At 35.9% G+C, this 27,263-nt stretch overlaps 3 protein-coding genes and 1 long non-coding RNA gene across 4 annotated transcripts; 2 read left to right on the forward strand and 2 right to left on the reverse strand.

Moving 5' to 3' along the window:
- Positions 1–1,952: 1,952 nt before the first annotated feature.
- LOC110802220 (protein EMSY-LIKE 3) lies at positions 1,953–8,787 on the forward strand. Its single transcript, XM_022007660.2, has 10 exons — positions 1,953–2,348; positions 4,721–4,929; positions 5,008–5,117; positions 5,224–5,464; positions 5,789–5,965; positions 6,043–6,111; positions 7,177–7,428; positions 7,654–7,722; positions 7,813–7,876; positions 8,413–8,787. The coding sequence occupies exons 1-10, from the start codon at positions 2,321–2,323 to the stop codon at positions 8,568–8,570; spliced, it is 1,377 nt and encodes a 458-aa protein (XP_021863352.1). The 5' UTR covers positions 1,953–2,320; the 3' UTR covers positions 8,571–8,787.
- A 298-nt stretch (positions 8,788–9,085) lies between these two features.
- LOC110802226 (uncharacterized) lies at positions 9,086–11,790 on the reverse strand. Its single transcript, XM_022007670.2, has 2 exons — positions 11,151–11,790; positions 9,086–9,537 (listed from the first exon to the last, which is right to left on the reverse strand). Exons 1-2 carry the CDS (start codon positions 11,488–11,490, stop codon positions 9,215–9,217), a joined length of 663 nt encoding a protein of 220 aa, XP_021863362.1. The 5' UTR covers positions 11,491–11,790; the 3' UTR covers positions 9,086–9,214.
- Positions 11,791–13,081: 1,291 nt separating this feature from the next.
- On the reverse strand, positions 13,082–24,288 carry LOC110801054 (uncharacterized). Its single transcript, XM_022006373.2, has 3 exons — positions 23,507–24,288; positions 22,773–23,409; positions 13,082–14,519 (listed from the first exon to the last, which is right to left on the reverse strand). The coding sequence occupies exons 1-3, from the start codon at positions 23,986–23,988 to the stop codon at positions 13,248–13,250; spliced, it is 2,391 nt and encodes a 796-aa protein (XP_021862065.2). The 5' UTR covers positions 23,989–24,288; the 3' UTR covers positions 13,082–13,247.
- Positions 20,587–21,343, forward strand: LOC130472320 (uncharacterized). The gene is made up of 2 exons (XR_008932431.1): positions 20,587–20,693; positions 20,731–21,343. It is a non-coding gene; the product is annotated as an uncharacterized lncRNA (long non-coding RNA).
- Positions 24,289–27,263: the final 2,975 nt, after the last annotated feature.

Genomic DNA, 27,263 nt, shown 5'->3' on the forward strand with positions numbered 1-27,263 from the left:
AAAGTTATAAATCTAAAGAGTGAGTCAATGCATGTGTCTCCTTGAAAAGTAACACGACACTTTGCTTCTGTCTTTTACTCATCATGCAACTACATTAATTACATAGAGAACTATCACTCTATTAAACGTTAAACTGTCTAAAACCCATATTTCACAAAATCACAACGTTGATAAATTAAGAAAAAAATAACATGATATGAACATTTATTGATTTACCTAAAAAACGAGATTAGTGCAAAACGAGTCTAAAGATGAATGCAAATCTCTCGCGATTCAAGTCATTCACCACATAATCAATATATACCCTTTTCCCAAAACCTTAGTAACGACCAATAAATATCGTCACAATTATGTACATAAACTTACAACTAGTGAATTACAAGAAGTACACACACATCTACCATTTTTTCCTCATTAACAAACATCATTACAAAGATAACTCTCACTTTAATAAATGTTGAACCGACTTAACCCATATTTTCCAAAACCATAAAGCTAAGAACGATAACTAATAGGCTATTTTTTTTTTTTGGTGAAAGAGAGGCCAAGGCCCAAAAACAAAGAAAAACTAGCAAGCTAAAAGGGAAAAAAATAACAGAACGAAGAACATAAAGAAAATAAAGTAGCAACAGCTACATTACAGGGAGCTAAACTCCACTGCCACCCCTGCATCAGTGAGGTGAGTTTGCAGGAACCATTCTTGGCCATGACACTCCACCCAAATCCTCTAATAAAACGGCACGAAGATCCTTCGGGATCGCCCTCAGCAACTCGAGCTTCTGGTCTAGCTTAACACCGCGATTAGCCAACCAATCTGCTGCCCGGTTCGCCTCTCTATAACAATGTCCAACTCTCACCTTCCACCCGTCCCTCTTGATCAATGCCTTGCACCTCCGAATAATGTGAATATAGGGAGAAGAAATAGGCACCTCATCTAGCAGTAGGCGCACTATAACTTCAGAATCAACCTCAACCTGAATCTTCTTGTGACCTCCTTCCCAAGCTATTAATACTTGCCAATTTACCTAAAAAGTCGAAACTAGTGAGACAACTCAACTAGTCAAAAGATACAAAAACCAAAAGATTGAGCCAAATAAGACTAGTGCAAGGTAAACTCTCTCACTCTATTTTCCATTGAACCGGGTCAAACTCATATTTCATAAATCATAAAGCAGAGTATAATAACTCTCGGACTACAAATACTTACCGATTCACCTAAAAAACCGAAACTATTGCAATAACTCTACAAGTCTAAAACTATAAAATCCAAAGATTGAGCCAAGAAAGATACAATATTGTTCTTCCTAGAAAGTAACACAATAACATTACAAAGAGAACATCCACTTTGTTACTCAAACCAGCTCAAATCTAATTTTCACAAGATCATAAATCCGAAAAGATAACTTGCACGCTATAAATGCTTATAGATTTACCTAACAAATTGAGACGGGTGCTCTCAATCTATCTACACTATATATTAAAAGGCATTTATAAGAAAGTATACGTGACACGTGACGCTCTGTTTATAAAAAAATTCAAACATGGTTAGAGTAAGGTTTGAACCCTTGACCTTGAGTTTAAACAATAAATATTTTACCACTAATCTATTACATATTTCATGTTATCATTGTAAAAAAAATATGTATAAGTAAATGTGAATGCTATTAACGTAATAACCCGAGGCATCGCCCGGGCCCAAAAACTAGTTGCTCTTTAAACCGAGTCAAACCTAAAGTTCACATAATCATAAAGACGACAAAGAAAACTCACGGGCCGAATATTTATCGATTTACCTAAAAAACCAAAACTATTGTAAAATAGAACAAGTCTAAAGCTATAAATCCAAAGATCAAGCCAAGAAAGATATGTTCTTGTTCTCCCAAGAAAGTTACATTACATAATAATAGTACTATAACACTTTACTAAGATTAAACATACTTCTAAAACATCAAAACTTAGAAGAGGAAACAAAAACGGAACTCAAAAAATTAAAAAATAAACTAAAAAGAATACAACAAAAAATATGTTTCAAGTCCGCGTTGTTGTTCCTTCTCAACCCTTCAACACCACCGCGCTGTCTCTCTTTCTCTCTCCTCATTCAACCCTAATTCGCATCAATTTCTCCCTCCAATTCCCTGTTTCCCCACCGATCTTCATCCCTAAACCCCTAATTTCTGCTCGATTTCCAGTCTTTGATCGAATTCCGATCCTTTTCCCCTTTCTTTTGACCTAATCTGAGGTTTTGTTGTTCTTGTTGCGGGGAGGAGCTGCTCCTGCTGTTCGTCGAAAAAAGGGGTTGGTTCGATTTGAATAAGTGGTGATGGAGTACGATCTTTCCGATAGCAGTGGTAAGATCGGAGGTTTTCTTTGTGATTTTTAGCGATTTTTTTTTTAAAAGATTGGGTTTTTTTCTTTGAATTGTGTTAGGGGTTTTCTCTTGGATTGTTCCTGAACTATTAGTAGCTTGCTTGAACTGTTGCATCAACTTTTCTGGGGATTTTTGATACTAGCTCTGTGAATTGAGTCAGGGTTTAATTTCGTCAGATTGGTTTAAAAATTGTGGTTAAGGTTCTTGGGGTTGACTTTAAAGTTCGAAATTTTGCATGATGTTTTTTCTGTTATGAAAGAATTTTGAAGCTTCTATGAGTTACTGGGGATTGGGAGACTGTTTGAGAGCTTAGAAATTGGCAGATCATGAGTATTTTCCAAGTTTTGAACTTTTCAGCTTTTGGGTGAAACAAGTCTTATTTGTTCTTATGTCAGTAAATTTTACTAATTTGAAGCTGTATGAAAGATCAAGAAGCTGGATCAATAGTGTTATCACATTCGAGTAAATTAAAGCAACTCTTTTTTGTTTGTATGTCAGTAAGTTTTACTAATTTGAAGCTGTATGAAAGATCAATAAGCTGGATCAATAGTGTTATCAAATTCGAGTCAATTAAAGCAACTCTTTTTTGTTTGTATATCAGTAAGTTTTACTATTTTGAAGCTGTATGAACTATCAAGAAGCTGGACCGTTAGTGTTATCACATTCGAATCAATTAAAGCAAGAAAGTTTTTTGTGAATTGTCATTAGCGGGGTTTATTTAATTATACGGAGTATATGTTTAGGCCGGTACATTAGGGGACCCTGTTCCTGATTATCCATCATCAAGAGTTGTATTATCTATGCTGGGATTGGAGAAAGGGAAACTCTCCTTTTCTTTTTGATTCTCTGTTGCATATTTTTTAGATTCTCTGGTAAGCTAATATTACTTTGACCGAACTTGCGTGACAGTGTCCAACGGGTATGTGTCTAAGTGACATTGCCAATATAATAAACTTTGGCAGGTTTAGTCCAAAATGAAGTGTCAAGCGTCTATGATGAAATGAATGGTCCAACTGACACAACCGTTAAGTTTGTTATTTTGAATTTCGGGGTGGGTAATAAACTCCTTTCGCATGTAATAGTGTGCCAGCATGTCATTTGTGCTTGTATTGGTCATCTTAGTGTATTTGCTGGAAATTTCCAGTCATAGTGTTGGATTGCATATGATATGGGGGACTGTCATATTAGAAGTTTGGTGTGTATCATCCTCTGGTTGAGCTGCTTGCTTGTCGTTTTTGTGTTAGTTATCAACACCTGAAACCGAGTATCAAATCACACGAAAATGAATGTCTTGGTTGGGTATCAAATCACATATGTTGTACTATTGGATCTTTCATCAACATGCTTGATTTGTTATTCGGTGATATTTCCTTTTTCATGGTAGTTAGTTGAGTTTGTTGCAGATGGTTCCAAAAATTTCGTTATATACTCGTGGGTGGGGGTAAGATAATGTGATGCCTTACATGGAATGCTTCCGCATAAATAATGGTGGTTTATTAGTTGGAAATTGATCCTATTCATAAGACAATATAATCTAGAATTATTCCAAGTGCTAAAAGACACAGAATGGAAAATTTAATTCATTCCCTATTCCTTTACTTCTCTATAGTGAAAGTTTTAGTTATAGTCAATGGGCTGCTGGTGAAAATAATGTGTGATACTGTTGAATGGTTATTGTGCCATCATGTCCTGTCATACTTCAATAATGACTACTTTCGCCGTGTTATAACACCACTTTTGCACGTATTAAGAATTTGTTTTATGTTAAATTGCTTCTACACCTTAAGACGACGTAAAACCTGGATTTATTGTTTCAAATATTCTTTGTGATCTTGTAAAATTATGTTCAATGCTTCATTGTTGAATGACTTGTATTTCAAACAAAAATATCTACTTGTATGTTTTTAGAATGGAGTATAACAGGAACCACTGTATTTACGTTTAGAAACATACATGGTTTTGGAGTTCTTGGTTAGTTTTCACCTTTTGGTTCAATAGCTGCGATAACTCACCAGTCTCATGAGTCAATTATCTGCTGCGTTATATTTGTCTTCATTGTGATGGTTCTGGTCTTTCGCATAATCACTGAGACAAATCCCTTGTAAACAGTTTGCAGCTTCTTTGTGAAGAGTGCTGCATCAACTTCTTTTGTGTCTCTGCTATTATGTTCTTTCTTATATAAGACTTTCATCTTCCGACTAACTAATTTTAACTTTCTCTTAATGAAGTTTTATTTTTTAGGGATGAATTATACTTTTTGTTGATTTTTTTGTCCTTTGTGTTCTATGCTGGACTTTCTTTCTTGGTTTATAATGTTGATATAAGTATTGATTATTTTTGAAATTTCTGTAGGAACGGATGATGATCTTCCACCACCTCATCAAAATAGATTTGCTAGAAACGCACGCGTAGCTGGGAATGGAAGATCCGCAGTTGCTGCCTCTGCCCCATATCCAAGGATGCCGAATAATGACATGGAAACGCAAATTCATATTATTGAACAGGACGCGTACTGTTCTGTATTGCGGGCTTTCAAGGCTCAATCCGATGCTATTTCTTGGGTACTTTGCTGTTGCTGATTTTTGATTCTGTGCAAAATCTATGTGTTTGTTTATCTAAACACACTGTGCTTTTATTAGGAGAAAGAAAGTTTGATAACAGAACTAAGGAAAGAGCTGAGGGTATCAGACGAGGAACACAGAGAGCTCCTATCACGGGTCAACAATGATGATATGATCCGGAGAATAAGGTTTGAGATTTTTTGAATCGTTACTATAAAATTACTTTTATCAATATATAAGGTAATTGATGATGATGTTACTGTCTTTTGATGCGAGCCATGTTTAATTTTTCAGGGAGTGGAGACAAACAAATGGACAATCAGGGATGATTAGCTCTTCGCAACCTGTTCATGAATCTGTACCAAGTCCAACTGTTTCAGCATCACGTAAGAAACAGAAAACAGGGCAGTCAGTGTCGGCATTATCTGTTGGTGCACCTTCTCCGACCTTGCATCCGCACTCATCCATGCAACCATCTTCATCAAATTTGAAACGAGCCCCTCCTCCAGGAGCACGAGCCAAGAAACCCAAACCAGTAAGTTCTTGGAGAGGCAATTTTTTGATAACTAGTGCTCCGTATTTGCTGAAGTTTGACAGGATGAAATGTGGAGTTGGCTTTGATATATTGAGGAAATTTTATTCACTATAACGGGCTACACTATCCTTTATTTGTTTCTTTTATTACGTAGTTTACTTAACTTATCCGGACTAATGAACACCTTTAAAAAAAACTACAAGTAGATTCAGACAGTAGAATTCTGAAGTTTCCTCATGTACTACATTGTGTTGCTTTTTTGACTTATCACACTGCATTTTATGTTCTTATTTCCGTTATTCATGGGGGTGTACTGTTGTGCAGTCTTTGCCGTACCCTTCAACTGCTCCCCCAGGAAGGCCTCAGGTTGCCAATCGTAGCTCATCTGGTACCTTTGTTGCTAATGATCCTGAGGATGCTAAGAAGATCGGGAAAAAAGTGTGGACAAGGTGGCCAGAAGATAACAATTTCTACGAGGCAGTAATAACAGACTTTAAAGAGGTACAATTTGTGTACTTTAATAATGCCTTCTTATGACAGTTTTTAAAGACTATAACATCCTTACCATATGTTTTCAGGGCCGGCATGCTTTAGTTTATGATATGAATACAGCAAGTGAAGCATGGGAGTGGGTTAATCTTAAAGAGGTAATATTAATATGCCTCTTTCTGGAGATTGAAGAATACTACCCTAGGTCCTTTAATTGGTGGGTGATTTTTGCTAGAGCAATCTATATCTATGAGTATATCCGAACAATAAATAAAAAGAGAATATGAGTAACATATGCTAATTTATGAATTATGATGCCTACTGTTGGTGTCAATGATGTCTACTATGCATGAGTTGGACCCTTTTATTCATTACATCTGGTATTTGGTTAATATTTTTGTCGTTGTTGTGTCTGTATCTGTGATATACATGCTTTGTATCTACGTATGTCCTTGTTATCAGATGCCTATATAGATGATCCCCGTCAAACAGTAGTGTTTATTATAGTCTTAGGTTAGTATATACCCTGTTAGCTATTGCATATTTTCGAAGCTTATTTCCAAGTTAAAAAAAGTAATAGTGCTGTGATGGGAGTTACAGTATTTTCTAACAGCAGGGTTTTTTGAATTGAAGTAGTTGTGATTCCGTGAGATTGTCGTTCTTATGATCTAAATTTTACTAGCAGCGTGATTATCAGTTTCAGACAGAAGGGACATATCCTTTTGCTTTGCATGCTTTTATGGTAACTTTTTGGTGTTGTTTTTTCTGCCATGTTGATGCAATACAATACATTCTGAAAGTTCAGTTATTCAACTCTGTTTTGAACTAGGATTTTTGCATAGCATCACCAAAAATTGAGAGCTGAAGGTTTTCCTTAGATTGATGGGGAAAAATCCAATAATTTTGACTTGTTAATTTTGGCTTGAGTGTGAATTTCTAGTTTACTAAAATAACTAAATAGTCCAGCTCCTATATTTAAAAACAATAGTTGTGAATGTGTGATAGATCGGCCAACACAATGCATAACATTATTGGTACTTATCTGCATGGTTTTGACTTTCTAGTAACTAACTGAATTGCCTCCTGAGTAATTGGTTTAATTTATGCTTACCATGATCAGTATCTGAGCTTTATTGCTTCTTATTTCCCATTGGCATCAGTTTGTAGAAAAAAAAATATATAGGGACTTTGTTTCAGTGCTTACGTGATGTAATCTGTATCAGATATCCGATGAAGACATAAAGTGGGAGGGTGAGGATTCTGGAGTTTCTCATAGAGGTGGTGGTCGAACTGGTCAAGGTCGTGGTTTTAAGAAGTCTTCTTCAGCCCGTGGTGGGGCTGTTGCTGGTGCAGGAAGAGGTCGTGGTACCTTGAAGGGCCAACCCAAGAAGGATTTACTTATGCCCCAAAATGGTATTGGAAGAAAAGGATTAGGAGAGATTGAATTACTTCATACTGATAATCTAATTAAAGAGGTGAGTAATCTTGTGTTTTAATTTTTGATGACACAGTCTGTAACATGTATATAAATCTGAAAATGTGGATTAAAAAGAGCTGAATATTTCTGTGATAGATAAATGGATAAGTATTAAGTATTGCATTGTTGTATTATAGCTTACATTATTGACTACCATTTATGATATTTCTTATTTCGTCTTCAGTTTGATGATGTAATTTGATAAAATGATGATGTTTTGCAGGTTGAGAAAGTTTTTAGTGCTAATCACCCTGACCCAATGGAGGTTGAGAAAGCCAAAAGAGTGTTAAAAGTAATAATTTTCTGGCTTTTTTTGTTCTTTTTTTGTTGTTGTAAATTTTGCCGCTATATGGAAGTTTGAACGAATTGTTTTGTATTGCAGGAGCATGAACAAGCATTGATGGATGCTATTTCTAGGCTTCAGGATGCATCTGATGGTGAAAGTGGTAATGCTTAATTGCCTTCTGTTTGTACAAATTAGAAAGCACATGTGCCTTTTTTTTTCCTCTGTTCCATCTCCCCTCTTCAATTGAGTTCTTTATAGATCAAAAGATGTAAAGTTATTATAATGTACAGAATTTCCTAATCAAATCTCTGGCTGAAAATGTTGCATTGGTCTCCTGTGATCCTTTTCTGTTCATGGAGATATTCATTCTTCGTTTAGTGAATTGATTTTAATGTATTCTTAATGTAACATGCTAAAATGGTGTGAATAAATGTGTAGTTTTTTATAAAATTAAAAAGATATTCATAGCTCAGATATTCACCACCTCTATCAGACCGTAGTGCTTTAATCTTCTTTCATAGTTGATTCTCTATTTCACTCTGGAATTCCCTAAATTTGGTAAATGATTCAGACTTATGCTTCATTCGGTAGACATAACTATATCTACTTGTTCTGTTAATTGTTAATTGTCGAACTCTTGTATGCCTTTTGAATTGTAGCATAATGTTTTTTTTTTTTCTAATATATTTCAATCAGATGGTGGAGAGCCGAATCGTCCATTCTCACAATCACAAGGACAGTCAATGGACCGAGAGCAAGGGTGGAGGAAACGGCAGTATGATGAATTGGGAGGAGAAGGCGGCGGTGGTGGTGATAAAGGCCGAGTTGCCTCGGAAAAGAAGCAAGAAGCTTAGCCTTGTGTAATACCCTAATATTGGCAAATGCCAGATTATTGTACCATTGTCCAGTTAGAATTATAGGTGATCTTTAGGGGGGCAGTAGGTAGTAGTGGGAGGTGTAGATTTTTGTACTAATACTATCTCAGTTATGTATTTTAACCAAAAACAATAGAAGCTTGTTCATGTAAATTTGTCAGATTGGTAAATTATATAGGATTGTTTTAGTAATTCACATTATTGCCTAATACTTCCCCCTTTCCTAAACTATTGCACCATGTTGACTTTACGCCCTTTAATACAAGACTTCATCTCGTTATTTTCTCGAATTATGCACAAGTGAAAATTATAAAAAAAATTGATATTTAGAAAGTATATATCGATACGAATCTAATAAAGTCCTACATGATTACATATTCTTTCACGTATATACCACAAAAGATGGTTAAAGGCACAACGTGAATGGTATAAAAGTCAATATGGTGCGATAGTTGTGGAACAGAGGAAGTACGAAACAGAAAAAAGACCATATGTTTCAGAAATGTCTAGTATGTAATGCACATTACCAAATTTACCAGTTTTCCACCATTTTCCTGTTTTCTGAATCTACTACTACATTTGCAGGAAATCAAAATTTCACTCTGTTACCATTTTCCTGTTACCTAAATAGATTCTGCAAACCTGGAAATCAAATCAACCATCTGAGAATCAAAATCAGGACCTTCCATCTGAAAATGGCTAGCACCTTCAATAAGATGAGTCTCGATACGGCCTGAAGCCGAGCTTAGCTTATTCTGCAACTGTTTGACACTGGTAAAACCATCTCGAGTTCCCATAACGAAAAGCTTTGGTTTTGTAGACTGCAAAATAGCTTTATGGTGCCTTCCAAAGAGGATTGAGGCCATCAAACCAAATGGGTATCCTATACTCACATAACCGACTATTTGCTCGACTTGATCAACAGCTGAACCTGCAATTGGTGCACCTGTTCCAAAAGACTGGATATGTTCAGGAGAAGAACAATCAAATTATCAGTGTTTTGACAATGATGACATATCACTGTAAAGAATCCGGACACTGACATCCGTTACAAGTTTAGCAGATAACCGTGTTTTGACAATGATGACATGTCACTGTAAAGAATCCGGACACTGACACTGTAAAGAATCCGGACACTGACATCAGTTACAAGTTTAGCAGATAACCGTGTTTTGATAATGATGACATGTCACTGTAAAGAATCCGGACACTGACACCAGTTACAAGTTTAGCAGATAACTGTGTTAGACGACTATCCTATACAATGTTGCCTGATTCGCTAGTATGAGACTGGCTACGGGTTTGCAATTCGCTACGTAATGTGCTAAATTAGACCAAACTTGTACCATTTTCATGTTATAATTCGCTTTTTCGGTTCGCGGGTCGTAGGGTGGTTAGAGAATTAGGTAACACTGATCCTATACAATGTTGCCTGATTCACTAGTATGAGATTGGGTACGGGTTCGCAATTCGCTACATAATATGCTAAAGTAGACCAAAATTGTACCATTTTCATGTTATAATTCGCTTTTTCGGACGAGGTTCGTAGGGTGGTTAGAGAATTAGATAACACTGATCCTATACAATGTTGCCTGATTCGCTAGTATGAGATTGAGTATTTGGGCTCGCAATTCGCTACATAATGTGCTAACTTAGACCAATATTGTACCTTTTTCATGTTATAATTCGCCTTTTTGGTTCGTTGTTCGTAGGGTGGTTAGAGAATTAGGTAACGCTGATCTTATAACATGAATTCCTTGGTAAATATATGGTTAATAGAGTTACAACCTGATTAGAATGATCCTCTCTTAAGCTGAAAAAGAACCATCCAACTATCCAAGTAACTTTCAAAATTCAAACCTAACTTCTTCTTTTTTCAAGTTGAAACACAGATTTCAAGGTTCAGATAGAAGAATTAACATGTATGCCATGAATCAGATTTGTATGCTCAAACAGCTGAGAAAAATAAGCAGAAGAAAAAACCAAGAAGGCTAGTGAATGATAAGAAGCCAAGGAAGAAAATGAGGGTTGGAATTTGCAAGATTGCAACAAAGAAATTTTTGAGACAATTTCTTCACATGTGATCATCAAAATTGCTTGAATCAAAATTCGAGTTTCGACATGAGTTCATGATAAACATCTTGGCAGGAAAACAATGAAAGAACAACACCAATCAGCATCAAATTTCAATATTCAGATCAAACATAAAATTAAAAGCAGGAAAAAAAAACTCTTAATTTCAACACCTCAAAGTTAGCAAATTCAACTGCTTTTCTCCTGAAAAGGACAACCAAGAGAATCTAACAATGATAATGAATCAATAAAGCATAACCCAAAATTCCCATTAAAGGTCAATTTCCCATGAATAGATCTGACTCAATAATCAATTCTAACCACTTTTCATCAACTTTTCACTTTCAACAACACAATTACACAACCAAAATCCAAATTTTGATCTTCAGATAACAATATGCAAGAACACAAGCTGATCTTTCTCAATTGCAGATTAAAATCAATCATGAAAACAAGAAATTAAATTCAAAATTGAAAAAATTATACCTGCAGAAGAACCCACAAGCAGAATCCTATGAACAGAGAGATTTTCACAAACCCATTTGCAAACAGAAACAACATCCTTGACTTCAGAAAACCCAGAAATTGATTTACTACCAGTTGACCTACCAACCCCTCTCATATCAAAAGTAACAGCCAAATAACCAGCATTTGCTAACCCAGTTGCCATTCCTCTCAATAAACTCTGACAACCTCCTAAAACTGAGTATGGATGAACCAATACAATACCCAAATCATCATCTTTGATATCTTTGTTGGGTTTAAAGATTCTTGACCTAAGATTAATTCCATCACTTCCCTCAATAGTCACTGATTCACTTGACATTTTTAGAGAGAGAAAAATGTGTTTCTTTTTGTGTGAAAATGGATGAGAAATTTAGGCTTAAACTAGGTATTGTTTGGATGGAAGAATAAAATTTAATTACATCTTTTTTAATTGGGCACTTTAATTAATTAGTTCATTAATTATATGGTTGGCTAGATTTTTTGTTTATGTTGGAAGATTTGAGGGAGCAATCTTGATTTATTTCATAGGAGGTTGAGGAGTTTGTCTCTCAAATTGGCGAAAATTAGGGGAAATATTAATTTGGTTAAAGTATGTCCTTTTCTTTTCTTTGTTTTCCAAACCTTCTTAGTTTCCTTTTTCTTTTATCCATACATAATGTGGGCTTAGTTTTTGACCTACTATTTGGCAAATGGTAGGGTGTTCAATCTATTCACTATGCATCCAAGTGAATCATGTACGGACTACAGAGTACACGTTATATTTGTATTTACAGTTATTAACTTATTACGGAGAATGAATTTTCGAGTATAATGTCGTATTGTGTTACTAGTGATTCGTATAAGCAATGTGTTTTTTTATACATCCGAGTGTCATGTATACAACATTTTCACTCGTTTTCTCATTGAAGTCTTTGCAAACGAACAAGTGTATAACCGTATAAGGTACATCTTGATGTGTAATGGCGGAATTGGGGATAGCTGGAGTTATTGTGATTGTACGTTAAAAGTCTACAAGTTTTTACATGTTTACTTATAACTCATAATTCAAGATTGAATATCTTCACTAATCAATTTAAATTTTAGGTTTGGTATTCAAGGGAGTTGTTTTGGATTTCTTTGGTCCCAAAAATTTCTTTAAAATAAAGCAACTATTGGATTGAAAGTTGCATGTTATTGGTTGGTTGTAGTAAAGATTGTACTTTAAGATAGCCTAGTAGACCAATCATAATGGGTTGTATACAAATAAACAAATATCTTGAGAAAATCTTGAATTGGTAAATTTTTAAACCAAACCATCACTCAAACTCAAGCTTTTCCTAAGATCCTTGGTTATTTTTTGTGGGTTAGCCGATCTAGCCTAACTTAAATACGGCTTTGCTCAGTTCGGGTCAAGTTTAGTGCTTGATCGCAAATTGTCATAACATAGGCATATATCCAAACCGGTGGCACGTCGGCTTAAACCATAACTAGAGGCAGTCCATTTAAGGTTATAGGTCAAGCCTTATACTCAAAGTTGTCCAAAGCTAACTTGGTCCAATAACATGACCAAATCTATATAATAGTGTTCGAATTTTTGCACGATTATCATCCATACATCTTAAGTTGTATGTACGTAAACATTATCATTATAAACCGCAAATTCTAATACATGGATACCTATATCAACATATATTACACAACGAAGATTTAAACGATTTTTTGTTCGAATGAATGTTTTTATAATTATCTCGGAATATTATATAAGCACCAAATAAAAAGTAAAATATTTGCTATAAATTCCTAATTGGTTTTTCTTGCTTTCCAACTTGAACTAAAAAAAATGACCCCCCAAAACAAAATTAATTTTTTTTAAAAAGAAAAATCAAGTCAAGATACCATAAATATAGAAACTTGCTTATACAAAACTACTCTACAAATGCAAGCATTCCTTTTAATATCTTCCTATTTCCAACAACTAAAAACCTAATTAAGAAGTAAGGATAAACCCAAAATAGACCATTACATCATACATTTACAACAAACCTACAAACTATTACTACTAACTAGACTACTAGTACAACGGTCCTCAACCATATTTTACCTCCTAGGTTTTTTCTTAAAATTTTCACCACCATCTCTACCACCCGATCTTCCTCCGCCTTTCGCCGAATCCGATGCACCACCACCACCACCCACCATCGCCGCCTTCCGTTTTGGCGGTCTCCCCCGCGAAGCGGCTGCCTCTTTCTCCCCTCTCCTCCCTGAACTCCTCCTTACACCACCCACATCAACCACCTCTTTAACAATAGTTTTCTTCAAATTCCCACTAATCTTTTTCACATTATTACTATTATTATTATTACTAGTTGCACTCTGGTTTTTCTCCCTTCTCCCACCTTCCACCGCCGCCGCCTCGTCCACCTCCTCCTCGCCGGAATCTTTATTCTTCGCCTTCTCTTGACTCGACGGCGAGTTTTGCTTTATCCTCTTCAAGAAATTCGCCACCCCTTGTTTCTTCAAAACAATTGATGGTGTTCCTTTCTCTTGCTTTTGATCCACATTATTATTCATCTTCTTCCCTTCCACCACCACCACTCCGTCTCTCTCTCCGCCACCACCGCCACCGCCACCACCGCCTTTAGTGGTGGAGCTCTCTAGTTTATTATTATTATTAATATTCTCCCTTTTATTCCCTTCTTTACTTATGATCTTCTTCCCATTGTTGTTACTCATCCTCAACCCTCCATTCCCCAAATTCGATTTCTCTCTAATAAGCAACTTCTTCAAGTTCCCATCACCCCCACCACCACCACCCCGACCCCCACCACCACCACCACCACCGCCGCCGCCACCACCACCCTCCTCTTTCTTACTCGAAAGAGAACCACCATTAACTTTCTTCGTTACTTTCTCCTCACGTCCATTCTCAACATTACTATTATTATTACTATTATTAATTTTCTTACTATTACTATTAATAGTACTAGTAGTGTCTGCCTTCTTCATGCTATCAGACAACGCTTGCATTGAGCTCGAACTTCGTCGCCGGCAAACGATCATGGTGGTGGAGGATCTTGGTTTCTTAACCACGGGTTCGAGGTGTTGCGGTTCCGGGTCGGGTTTCCTGGGTTGGACCCGTGGATTTCGGGTTTTTTGGTTGATTTCGTCCATTACTAACCTCCGCAACTCCCTGGCTGCTATATGCTCTGCTGTGCTCTTACGGTAAAAAAGGACTGCATTGGTGAAAATGAGGAGGAGGTCACGGTAAAATTTGGGGTGACAATCGAAGTAAATACCCTTGTCAAGTCTGGATTGAACCGTATCCAGATCCATGTGTTGGCGGATCACATTTCGGTATTTTTCCGTGTCCTGCAACAAACAGGGTGAAAAGATTATTTATAATGCACAATTTTGATCATTAATATTTAATTTTCGATGAATAAAAAGCACGAAGTATATAGAAACTATGTTTTAAAAGAATATATGGAGATGAATATGTAGTCTTAGATGTCATTTCGGTAAGGGGCGACAACAAATCAAGATACAAAAACAAGTAGACAAATGATGGTGAAGAAATTTCATTTTATTAAAAATTGAGTGTAAATAATGTGCATGAGTTAACAAGGTGGCTATTTCTAGAAGAACAGAGAAAATGGTGCAAACTTTCCAAAATCTTTGCTTTAGCGGGCCATGAGAAAAAAAAAAGGTAGAGAGAGAGCGAATGAATAACATAACGGGATACTATGTAAGATATGGAGTAATCAAAGACGTTCTAAAAAACCATGAGGCAATTAAAAGGGACAGCAAAAGTATTTCTAAACAAATTTTCCCGTTTTCACAAGGTTTTGAAAATTAAACCATTCTTCATCCTCCATTTTTTCAAAAATTTAAATTATTTTTCGCATATAATTATATGAATAAACAAGATCCACGTCACCCCAAAATTAACTTTACCCTTCGAGATTGAGGAAAAAAGAATAAAAGAACCTTTGTTTATCAAGAATCTATTGAGATCACCAGGAACAAACTTTACTATTAGACCAAGTAAAACAAATGCATATGTAGTCTTATCTTTCTGCTATTTAAATAAAAAATGTGAGAGGAAACATATGATGACCACGTAAATACTAAATATGATGCAGGGCGAACTCAAAATATAGACCGTAAAAAAATTAAGACAATCTTTTAGTGACGGAGAAAATACTTCATAATTCAAACTAGTTTAGGACAAGTGATAGTTAAACAACATATAGAGTCATGTTATAAGACGTAAGTGTAAAGAAATCCAAGTGCATGAAGATCACTAATTATGTTCTTGTAAGTACAGAGTACTAATTTAACGTGCGTGTCATAACACGATACCCACGCCGCCACGTGTACCTTATCAGAAGACAAATAAACACTCTTAATTGGTTTTACGGTTTTACCCCTCTTAAAACCAACACTGAACGAATAATTTATCCTACTTGTAGGAATAGAAGAACTCGTAGCCTATCTAGCTATAGCCTACGCAACATAATTCTTTTTATATTGTGGTGGTCGTGCATAATCATATGAGCATTTACTTCTGCTTAAAATGAAATTAATTTAGGAACCCACGTTAAAATTAGGCATATATAATAGTTTGTATATCTAATGTTATATTTAACAAATATTAAAATGGCACCTAAGTTCATTACTCGGTACTAAAGATGACATTGAGCCGTCCCAAGGTATAACACGACACAACATGAAAAAAGCACAACCTGACACATGCACGGAAAAAGCAAGGACCGGTACGCACATAAAGTCGTGGGCCCGTGGGGTGGGATGGGCTCGGGCCACATATTTTCTTGGAAAAAGCACGATACAACAAAACACATTAAATTTTGTGAAATTAGTCAATAGGTACGAAGGTAAGACCCGACTCGACAGCAGGACAAACGGGTTTGGACCGTGCTTGGACCGCCTTTTTAAAATTTCGGGCCCGACAAATCAAGTGGGCTACGTTCAGGCCAAACTCGTTCAGGCCCAAAACACGTGGACTCGACACAAATCACAGTCCGGACATGTCCTGCATCCATCTTTACTTTGTAGTCTGTACTAAAGAGTGTACAAAGTACTCCTTATCTTTCTACGTGACTTGTTTTCTTTTTTCTTATATGGATTTCATAAATTATTGACATCTTTCCTAATATAGCTAACATTTTTTTCCCAAACTACTACTCAACCTTTCTATTTTTAGAAACTAACATCTTCTTACTTCATTTTAATAAAAGAAAAAGGAATGAGAGAGATAAATAATCGTGAGACAGAACACTAACAACTTTGAATGCTGAAAATGGTTTCACGTGGGTCACCTAAAAGAAATTGCATATATTTATGGAATTATACTTCTCGTCAGAGAAAATAGCATTGTCCTCTTCATTCATGCTTTCCATTTTCGACCAACATGAATAACGTGCAATTTGGGTTCGTCCCCTCAAACGAAAAACACCTCTTTTTAAAAATTGGGTACACTAAAAAAAAAAAGTATAAGGGTAAAATAAACGTCAAGCCTACTTATTCCGTATTAGATCGTGTTGCACCAACTCTTTTAATAGTGCGGCTCAAGCAGAACCAAGTGTTCTCATGCCGAAGCTCAATTTCATTAATTGAACGTGTTGTTCGTGTAAGGCTGTGTCGAGTCATATTGTGCTTTTCCAAATAATATGGCTCGAACCTAGCCCAGCTTACTTATTTCGTGTCAGGTCGTGTTGCACTTACTCTTTTAAAACTGCGGCTCAAGCATAATCAAGTGTCCTCATGCCTAAGCTCAATTTCACTTAAATTAACGTGTTGTTCGTGTCAAGCTGTGTACGATCATGTTGTGCTTTTCCAATTAAATATGGCTCAAGCCCAGCCCATAACTTCAACATGTGTTGTGTCGTGCTTTTTCTCGTATTGGGCGTCGTGCCTCGGCCTGGCCCGGACAAATGTCGTCGTTACCATAGGAGGGGACAGAGTAAAGGAGAGAAAAGCTAAGATTGGGAGCCTAATAAGCCGTACTCGTGAAGATTAGAAGATACGAGCATACGACTACACGAGGACTTGAGTGCTTTTCCAAATAAATATGGCTCAAGCCCAGCCCATAACTTCAACTTTTGTTGTGTCGTACTTTTTCCCGTATTAGACGCCGTGCCTCACCCAGCCCGACCCGAACCGACCGGACGAATGTCGTCTTTACCGTAGGTAGGGACAAAGTAAAGGAGAGAAAAGCTAAGATTGGGAGCCTAATAAGCCATACTCGTGAGCCGGGCTTAGAAAGATACGAGCATACGACTACACGCGTACTTGAGTCACTTGACCCACAAGGGCCAAGGGTTAACATTTACGTCTGTATAGCTTGGGACGTAAACAACCGAAACACTCACGTACTAATGTACTATCGCGGCTCCACAAATCACAATGTATCAATAATGAATTAATAGTCGTACGTCCTAAGCTTTTCAAATGATGAACAAAAATATTTTTAAGGAAAAGGTCAAAGTTTTGTATGGTCCCACTTGTACAATCTAACGGCTTTCCATTCATCTTGCCATTTGCTTAGAATATTTACACTACTTTTTACAATTTTCTTTTGTTTTGGTCTCAACAATTAATCTTTTTTTTTGGTGTGCGAAGGTTTTACATTTTATTTTTTTATTGGTAAGAAGAAATGATTCTAGTAAGCCATCACTTTTATTACATGTTACAGCTTAAGTAGACCTGATTAAAAGGCGGGCCGGACCGGATTCGGACCGAGCCGAAGACAATAAAATCTGCACATTATGTCGGGCCGTGCCGGGCCAGACTTAAGAACAATTTTTATGCCCAAAATCCGCTATTTCGGGCCAAAAATAGCGGGCTTTTCGAATTGTTTCAAGTCGGACCAAATTTATAACTACAATTGTTGTTTTATGTTGCCCAAATCCCGCACTTTTATAAAAAGTTCGGCCCCGGTCGCCCAAAAATCGGGCTGGAATGTTTTGCCAAAACCCGATAATTTTCGGGCCAGACCCATATTGATTAGCTCTAAGCTCAACTATGCGGGTCTATTACATGTGAATCGTTTTACATAAAGTATGTTACTCCATAATATAATATACTACGAGTATCATGTATAGACATACAAAATACTTTGTACCAACACTGACATCCTATTGTTAATTTCTTTTTAATGTTCTTAGATAATATAGATGACAATTTTGAAATAACATTCTCCTATTTTCTTTTAAGAAAACACAAAGGTTAATTAAGAATTAAACCCCCCACACTATAAGTTGAGAGTGTGATATTTCTAATATGTTTCGTATTCGTGTCTTAAACAAATCTTCAAATGTTTAATGTCTTACTTTTGTAATGCGGTTAGTACTCCGTACTTGTTTTTTTTTTTAAAGACATAGACTATCTTCGTCTTTTTTTTTTTTGCAAATTTTTTAAGTTAAAATCGAGAGTCGGTAAAAATACAATAACTTTTGTGTAAGACCGCCTTACCTAAAAGATCACTTTGATTGTTTAACTAATTGGTTTCATTGGTTAACTAATTGGTTCCAGTGTTTAACTAATTAATTCCAATGTTTAACTTATTGATTTCATTGCTTAACTTATATGACACCAAAGTGATATTTTAACTAATTTTTTTTTTTAAAGACATAGACTATCTTCGTCTTTTTTTTTTTTGCAAATTTTTTAAGTTAAAATCGAGAGTCGGTAAAAACACAATAACTTTTGTGTAAGACCGCCTTACCTAAAAGATCACTTTGATTGTTTAACTAATTGGTTTCATTGGTTAACTAATTGGTTCCAGTGTTTAACTAATTAATTCCAATGTTTAACTTATTGATTTCATTGCTTAACTTATATGACACCAAGGTGATATTTTATATAAGACCGTCTTATATAAAAATTTGTACTCCCTCCGTTTCTTTTTGTCGTATCCGTTTCCATTTAAAGCGTTTCATATTGTTGTATCCATTTAGAATCGATTCTATTTTTGGACATACATTTTATCCTAAAATACCCTTATATTTCTATCTAATTACCAAAATACTTAAAGATTCTACCCATATTCCCACCTAATTTTCCCCACCCATAATATTTAATTCTTTTCCCTTCCCCATATACCCACTCTCTCACCTCCTTTATCACCCATCATTATCACTCCTCTCTCTTACCTTATTTCTTTATTATTTTCTCGCTCCTTTATTTATTACAATCTCTTACACCCAATCATTACACTTATACCCATACAAACCAATATTCCATTTTTCTTAAAAACCACAACAGATTCCAAATGGATACATAAAAAAGAAATGGAGGGAGTAATAAAAATAATACGAAGTACTCTGTAACCTAGAAAACAAAAAGGGGACCAAGGATCGATCCTACTACTTTAGTAATGTTTAAAAGAGCCAGCCCAAACTTAAACCTTATGACAAAAATACCCTTGTATTTTTTTTAAATGACGCTTATATCCCCTTTTGCATGTCTCGCTACCATGATGCTGACCTGGCATGAATTATTATCCTTTTCTCACACCCTTTCATAAAAAGCTTCCTCGAGCCAAAAATGAAAATCAAATCTCAATTGATCTAATATTTTGATCTCTATATGGGATGATATGGGAATATTCTAAAACTATAGGAATGTAATATTAACGATGAAATTAAAATTAATTCTTCTCGTTAAAAAAATAAAATTAAATTAATTTTAAAAACGAGATTGCAAAATACTTCGTAGTTCATAATCTCATAACACAAATTAGAACTCCTACGTAGAAGAATCACATTTATATAATTATATATCTTTTGTGAATATTAAAAAAAATAGATAAAGAATTAATGGAACGTATAGAGATATGAGGATATGTTGTTTTCTTTTTATAAAGAGAATTAGTTCCTTTTATTAATCACGGACAAATAAGTTTTGCCCGAAGGCGAACTAGACGTCAAATTGGAAATTGCCCATTAAAACATGGGGGTATGTAATTAGACAAAGAAGGATAAATGGAAAAGAGATAAAATAAAAAAATATTCTTTAAATTATAAGGTCAACATAAAATAAGTAAATTATGAGGTAATTTAAAACGTCAATTTATCATTATTAAACAACCAACAATATTTTTTAAAATTTAGTAATGAAAGGTACAAAGGCTCTCTCATAAATCCACCTAAATAAAACCTACCCCACCCCTTCCCCTAATGATCTTCGAGTTCTAAACCTCGAATTCATCAAGAGAGGAAGCTCCCATCATTTTATAGAGCCGGGTGCGAAGTAGGAAGGTCACTATCAGGGGTGGCAATTTGGGTCAATGCATCAGATTCGGGTTTGGTTTCAGGTCGATTTAGAGTTGTGTAAAAAAATATCAGAAATATTGCAAAACTTAATATTACTAATATAAAATATGATAAATAGGTCAAATTAGGTATATTTCAGGTAGGGGTGTTCAAAACTACCCGACCCGCATTACCCGACCCGCTGACCCACCGACCCGGTACATTTAAAGCGGGTAATATACAGATTTTTTAGGAATAAATGGGTCGGGTACCCGACCCGGTAAAAATCCCGAGTACCGGGTCAGGGCATGGGCCTCCCTTATCGTTAAACGGGTACCCGAATATACCCGTTTAAAAAAAAAAAAAAAAACTCCCATTATTTGGAATTTTGGGTACAGCAGGTCAACAGTGTTTGGCAAAGTTTCTCGAGTCATAAGTCTCATAAGTCATAACAAAGCCCAAAAACAAGTAAACTAGGGTTTACTTTTCTTCGCTTCTTCGTTCTTCCTCTGTACTCTACTACTCTGTATTCTCTCAACACTCAACCTCCCACCCTTCTCAGCGGCTCCGCCGCTCTTCTCTTTTCGACTCTTCCTCAGTCAGTCGCGGCTCCTCAGTCCTCCTCACTCCTCCTCTCTCTCTCACAGATCTCGAGATCCTCACATCACCAGTTCACCACCGGTCTCGCAAGATCAAGGCAAGCTCCACCCCGCACAAGCACCACCGCTCCATTCAAGCCTTCATCTTCGCTGCTATAGCTCTGTGCTATTGTTGATTTGTTGGAATATAAACTTAATTCATACGATTTTTTTTTGAAGAAACTTAATTCATACGTTGTGCTTCCTGACTTTTGCAATTATATGTGTTTTTTTTTATCTTTTTAGTTAATAATATCTTGTAGTCAAGGTTTAATGGACATGCCCATACGGAGTTACACGAAGTTGGAAAGAGTTCGATTTTTTTTTTAAAGGAAACGGGTACCCTATGACCCGACCCGAGATAATCGGGTACCCGCTAACCGGGTACCCGGTTTTCCCGGGTCGGGGCATGGGCCGAAAGATTGACTACCCGCACATCCGGGTACCCGCATTCTCGGGTACCCGTTTAACCGGATACCCGGTAATAAACACCCCTAATTTCAGGTAGGCAAGGGCCGGATCTGGACCGGATCTGGTGAGACCCAGACCCGCCCTAGATCCATTGGGTTTGAAAAATTCAGACCATACCCAGATCAAATGGGTCTAATGGGTCTCGGGTCAAAAATGGGTCTAGTGTTATTTGTTTATTTTTAACATTTTTGTCTTAGAAAATTTTCCCGCGCCATTAATTTAACCGATTTACCATCATATATTCACATTCGATACATAAAATATCACAATTCGCAAATTAGTGCCAAAATACTAACGCATGCATGTATCTAATTAGACTATTTCTAATTTCTAATAATTGACCGGCTCCATGGGCCGGATCTGGACCGGGTCTGGGTCTGAGAATATTTGACTCAGACCCGTTTTTAAACACATGGATCCAGATCCGCCCTAGATCCATTGGGTCTCAAATAATTAGACCCAGATCCGTAAATATGGGTCGGGTCCAATTGGGTCTGGACCGGATCCTGGACCCATGCCCATCCCTAATTTCAGGTCATTCGAGGTTCGGTTAAGGTTGGATTCGTATTTCTCTCAGTAACTTTGGGTCGGATTCGAATCGGGTTATCAGGTCGTGTCAGAAATTACCACCTCTAATCACTAAAGCATACACGTACAAAACAAATTTGCTAGTTATCCACAATCTAAACTAGAGGGTTAAAAATAGTAACTCGGATTATTTCATCAATTGCCTTAGATAGTCAGTTAGACTCGTAAATTCACTACCTAGTTCAAAAGAAGTGTCGTTTTGAGCTCTTTTTTCCAAAAACTAATCATTTTATCGTACGAGTATAAGACTGTCAAAACATCCTACTATCCTAGTCGTGTACTATGTAATAAAATTAAAAGATGTTATTGGATCAAATTATTTTGAGCTTAGCTAACTTCACTGACTGATATTAAAGGGTGGTAAGTTTTAAATTGGATCAAATTATTTCTACTATGTATCGAAAAAAAAGGTGGTAAGTTTTAAATTTTCTTCTTAAATTTCATGCAAATGAATAAATGATAGTCGTAAATTGACAAAATTGCCCTCCTAATTTTGAGCTTAGCTAACTTCACTGAGTCACTGACTGATATTAAACCGGTCCAGAAAGGCCTAATTATGTAAGTTTAGGCTTAATTTTAAATTTATCGCTGTAATAACGTGGTTTTTTTTACTGCGGTAAATAATAAGAAGTGGTGGGTGAAAAATTTACCTGACTCGGAAGCCGTCGTTGGAAAACAGAGCCATGTTTGTGGGACCGGAGTGACTCGAAAAAACGAATCAACGGTTGAGATTTAGCGTTGATCCGTTTATTGGCGGGCGAAACCTCCTCAACCTCTAGCTCGTCGTCACCGCTGTCCCCTTTAAAACGACGTCGTTTCTTCTTCGACAAGCTTGCTGAGCTCTGAACGTCACTGCTCTGCTGCCTCCTCGACTCAGACAACGATTCTCCGCCCAACTCGCCGAGTCGACTCACTTTCCACTCCGCCGCAGCAGAATCACTTCTCTTCTTTTCCGGCGGCTCCCGTTTGAGCTTCGATTCTCTTTCCTCCGTCGTAGCAGCTTTAGTATTGTCGGTTTTGTTGTGGTTGGTTGAGTTCGACTCGTTACACGAACGATTCTCCGCCGAGTCACCGGTAACAACAACCTTGTCGAACGAAGATCTCTCCGGTTCATCCTCTTTTTCTCCGGTTCCGTTACCGTTTTCCTCCGGTTTAATCCTCAGATCTGATAATAATACTACTCTTTCTTCTTCTTCTCCGTCGTCGTCTTCTTCAACTTCCTCTGCTTTCACTTTACAGCTGCTTTCTCTCTCCTCCTCTAATCTTTTCACCTTCAATTGCAACGACCTGTTCTCCCAAAATAACAATCAGATCTCAATCCCAAAATAAATATATTTCTTAGATCGGAAAAAATTAAATAAAAATAAATTTAAATGAAAATTACACGATCGAAACGTCGTGCCGATGAACCTCCCGCTTGAGCTCTTCGACGCGAAGCTTCCGCAGCTCATCCACCATACGCAACAGATGCTCCTCACCGCCATCCTCCTCCTCCGCCGCCGCTGCTTCCACCACCTCCTCCTCCTCCACGGATTCTCTCTCGTCGTTATGAAAGCGGCGCTTCAAGTGAACGTACTTTTTCCGGCAGTTTCCCGACGAAAAACATGAAGAAATTACTGTACCTTCTCCTTCACCACCGCCGCCTCCACCGTCATCGTCGTTTTCTTCTTCGTCGTCGTCGTTTCGGTTGTTGTTGTTATTGTTAGAAGAGTGTTTGATACGTTTCTGGAGTTCTTCAGCAATGGAGTCCCAGCTATTGATTCCATGGCGGTTGACGGCACACACTAACAACAACTCCTCCAATGTTCCCCATGCTTCATCTCCATTATTCGACGACGTCGTTTCTTCCTCCTTCTCCTCCTCCATAATAATACCAGTAGTAATAACAGTAAATCTAAATCTCTTCTCCTTAATGTATAATAATAACCACCATAATCATCATTCTTATCTAAGCCTCTGTATTAATTTGAGTAATTTCCATTTTTTTAATTCATTTTATTAGGGTTTTTGGATGGTGGTTGATGTTTTTTCCCTTTCGGAAAAAAAATTAAATAATTTTAATGTAATTTTTTCGTAAACCAAATTCGATTTTTCGCTTTGGTTTTTAACACCTTCGCGAGAGGGTTGGAGAGGAGGGTGGGAGACTTTTCGATTGTGTGAAGTGTGCTTGCAATTTCTCTGTTTTTATACTGTTTTTAATTCCTTCATTTTTAGGGATGGTGTTGGTTATTTACGGTTTTACCCTTATTATCAGTTTATAATTTCAACCTTGTATAAATATCCAAATTCCTTTCTCTTTGTTGATGAAATGAATTTAGTCCACTTGACTATTAAGTTGCATCTCAGCCGTACACGTCAGCAAATGGTCCTAACGTAAATCTTTGTTCGTTGATTTAATTTATTTTATATTAAAAAAAAAAAAAAATTGGAGTGATCAAAGGTTTAAACTTAGTTCATAAACAAACACCATTCAATATTACCTTAAAGTTGAAGCTTGTATGCGACATATCTCAGGTTTATATACGCTTTTTTGTTTGTAATATTTTATTGAATTTATTACTCATTTGCAAAAAGAAAAATAGAAAACTATGACCCCTAGTCCCCTAGCAATGGATTAGAGAACTGGAAATGGGATTTTAGATCTCTACTAAGTTCTCACTTGATATAATTTGAATATAAAATATAAAAGATGATTATTTTGTTTAAAATGGTGTGAAATCTCATATTGTAACGGGTATATACGAGATACATTATCAGTGTTAACTGTTGTATTTTACTGTGAGTGATTTATTTCCTTTTATGAAATGAAGACGGTTATATCTTTCCAAACCTCTTAAGATAATCAAAGTTTGGCCTGATATGATAACCTAACATGAATTGAGCAATGTTAACTGCTGTACCCGGGTACAGCCAGCTCTGGCTGTACCCCCCAAAACGACACACTCATATTGTTTGTTCATTCTTGTCGACTGTTTGTTCTTTTTTATTGAACTGTTTGTTCTTTCTTATTGTACTGTTTGTTCTTTCTTGTTGTACTGTTTGTTCTTTCATGTTGTTTTTTAAATTCACCATCAAAATTTCATAATTGTTGTATTTTTTGTTCTTTCTTCTGGATTTTTATGTTCTTTTTTATATTGTTTGTTCTTTCTTGTTTATTTGTTTGTTTGTAATAATCATATGGTTAATGTTCATAATTAAACTCTTCATTGATCTTTTATTCTTTCTTTTTGTATTGTTTGTTCTTTCTTGTTGTACTGTTTGTTCTTTCTTGTTGTTTTTTAAATTCATTCATCAAACTTATTGTTTGTTCTTTCATTTGGCTTTAAAATTCATCATAAAATTGTTCATAATTGTTGTATTGTTTGTTCTTTTTTCTGGAATTTTATGTTCTTTTTTATATTGTTTGTTCTTTTTTGTTGAATTATTTGTTCTTTTTTGTTTATTTGTTTGTTCACAATAAATATATGGTTAATGTTCATAATGAAATTGTTCACTTCATTGGTCTTTTATGTTTTTACAAGCGCCTATATTGTTTATTTCCAAATAAATAAATAAATGTTCATTTCCAAAATAGTAAATGTTCATTCCAAATAAATAAATAAATGTTCATTTCCGAAATAGTAAATGTTCATTTTTGTAGTTTATTTCCAAATAAATAAATAAATGTTCATTTCCAAAATAGTAAATGTTCATTCCAAATAAATAAATAAATGTTCATTTCCGAAATAGTAAATGTTCCTTTTTGTTGTATTGTTTGTTCTTTCATGTTGGCTTTAAAATTCATCATAAAATTGTTCATAATTGTTGTATTGTTTGTTCTTTTTTCTGGAATTTTATGTTATTTTTTATATTGTTTGTTTTTTTTGTTGAATTATTTGTTCTTTCTTGTTTATTTGTTTGTTCACAATAAATATATGGTTAATGTTTATAATGAAATTGTTCACTTCATTGGTCTTTTATGTTTTTACAAGCGCCTATATTGTTTATTTCCAAATAAACAAATAAATAAATGTTCATTTCCAAAATAGTAAATGTTCATTCCAAATAAATAAACAAATGTTCATTTCCGAAATAGTAAATGTTCATTTTTGTAGTTTATTTCCAAATAAATAAATAAATGTTCATTTCCAAAATAGTAAATGTTCATTCCAAATAAATAAATAAATGTTCATTTCCGAAATAGTAAATGTTCATTTTTGTACCAGTATATTAATGTTCATTTTAAACAACACAAAACGACATCGTTTTGGATGGGGGTACATCCAGCTTTGGCTGTACCCGGGTATAGCCAAAAAATTGCGTGAATTGAGCGCATCCTAATTCCTAAATAAGTTGAGATTGAGATCGTTATTTAAATGGCCCAAAATCAATACTCCGTAACAAATAAGTATTATATTAAGCGGGTCGGGTTAGGACTTTTAGATAATAATATGACACACTCTATGGAACTTTGTATTGTACTTGGACATATTGTAAGTGATTTATTAATCTATCGACCACACCGCAGAGTTTTTGATTCACTCATTCACCTAATTTTCATTTAATATACCTTGTTTCTGTATGTGATTTAAATTGGACCTATATGGCTATAGGACTAACATGTTGTGCTATGGAGTATAATTTTCCAACCCATAAATGGCCCAATATAGTTAAATGGGCCATCTTCAAAGGAATAAGATTCAAGATGCGGAAGTTTTAGAACCTAATCGTCACAAGTTATGACCCTTTTTTGGGTTCATAAATTAATATTTCACCCAACCATCATACATCATATTTCTATGTAAAAAATCATTAAAAATAATTATTGAATGGTCCTTGAAAATCCATCTTTAAAACCCTTTATAGCCCCTAAAGATGGTCGTGGGCTGGGCCGGGCCCACGGGGTTGTGGGCCTAACCGGTCCATGCCACGCCAGGCCCAAATCGTATCATGTCAGGCCGAAAAGTTTAATAAAGGGCCTAGACCCACGGGCTTTTGTGCGGGGCCGAGACGGCCTGTCATGCCTAAGCTAATTTTACTAAATTTAACGTGCTTTGTAGTGGCGGGTCGAGTCGTGACGTGCCTTGTCGTGCTTTTTCTAAAAAATTAAGGATCAGGTCCGGCCCACGACTTTGTGCCCGTGCTTGACCGTGATTTTTTCG

The sequence above is a fragment of the Spinacia oleracea genome, chromosome 4, assembly GCF_020520425.1.
Source record: "Spinacia oleracea cultivar Varoflay chromosome 4, BTI_SOV_V1, whole genome shotgun sequence".
NCBI classification, from domain to species: domain Eukaryota; kingdom Viridiplantae; phylum Streptophyta; class Magnoliopsida; order Caryophyllales; family Amaranthaceae; genus Spinacia; species Spinacia oleracea.

Bases quoted from the DNA above. Each gene is read 5' to 3' on its own strand.
- LOC110802220 (XM_022007660.2), top strand. From the start codon at position 2,321: ATGGAGTACGATCTTTCCGATAGCAGTG. The intron at 5,966-6,042 runs GTACAATTTGTG...ATATGTTTTCAG, and splicing joins TAATAACAGACTTTAAAGAG to GGCCGGCATGCTTTAGTTTA. The intron at 7,429-7,653 runs GTGAGTAATCTT...GATGTTTTGCAG, and splicing joins CTGATAATCTAATTAAAGAG to GTTGAGAAAGTTTTTAGTGC.
- LOC110802226 (XM_022007670.2), bottom strand. From the start codon at position 11,490: ATGTCAAGTGAATCAGTGACTATTGAGGGAAGTGATGGAATTAATCTT. The intron at 9,538-11,150 runs GTATAATTTTTT...CTTTTGGAACAG, and splicing joins GCTTGTGGGTTCTTCTGCAG to GTGCACCAATTGCAGGTTCA.
- LOC110801054 (XM_022006373.2), bottom strand. From the start codon at position 23,988: ATGGAGGAGGAGAAGGAGGAAGAAACGACGTCGTCGAATAATGGAGAT. The intron at 23,410-23,506 runs GTAATTTTCATT...TTGGGAGAACAG, and splicing joins CGGCACGACGTTTCGATCGT to GTCGTTGCAATTGAAGGTGA. The intron at 14,520-22,772 runs GTAAATTTTTCA...TGTTTGTTGCAG, and splicing joins AACGACGGCTTCCGAGTCAG to GACACGGAAAAATACCGAAA.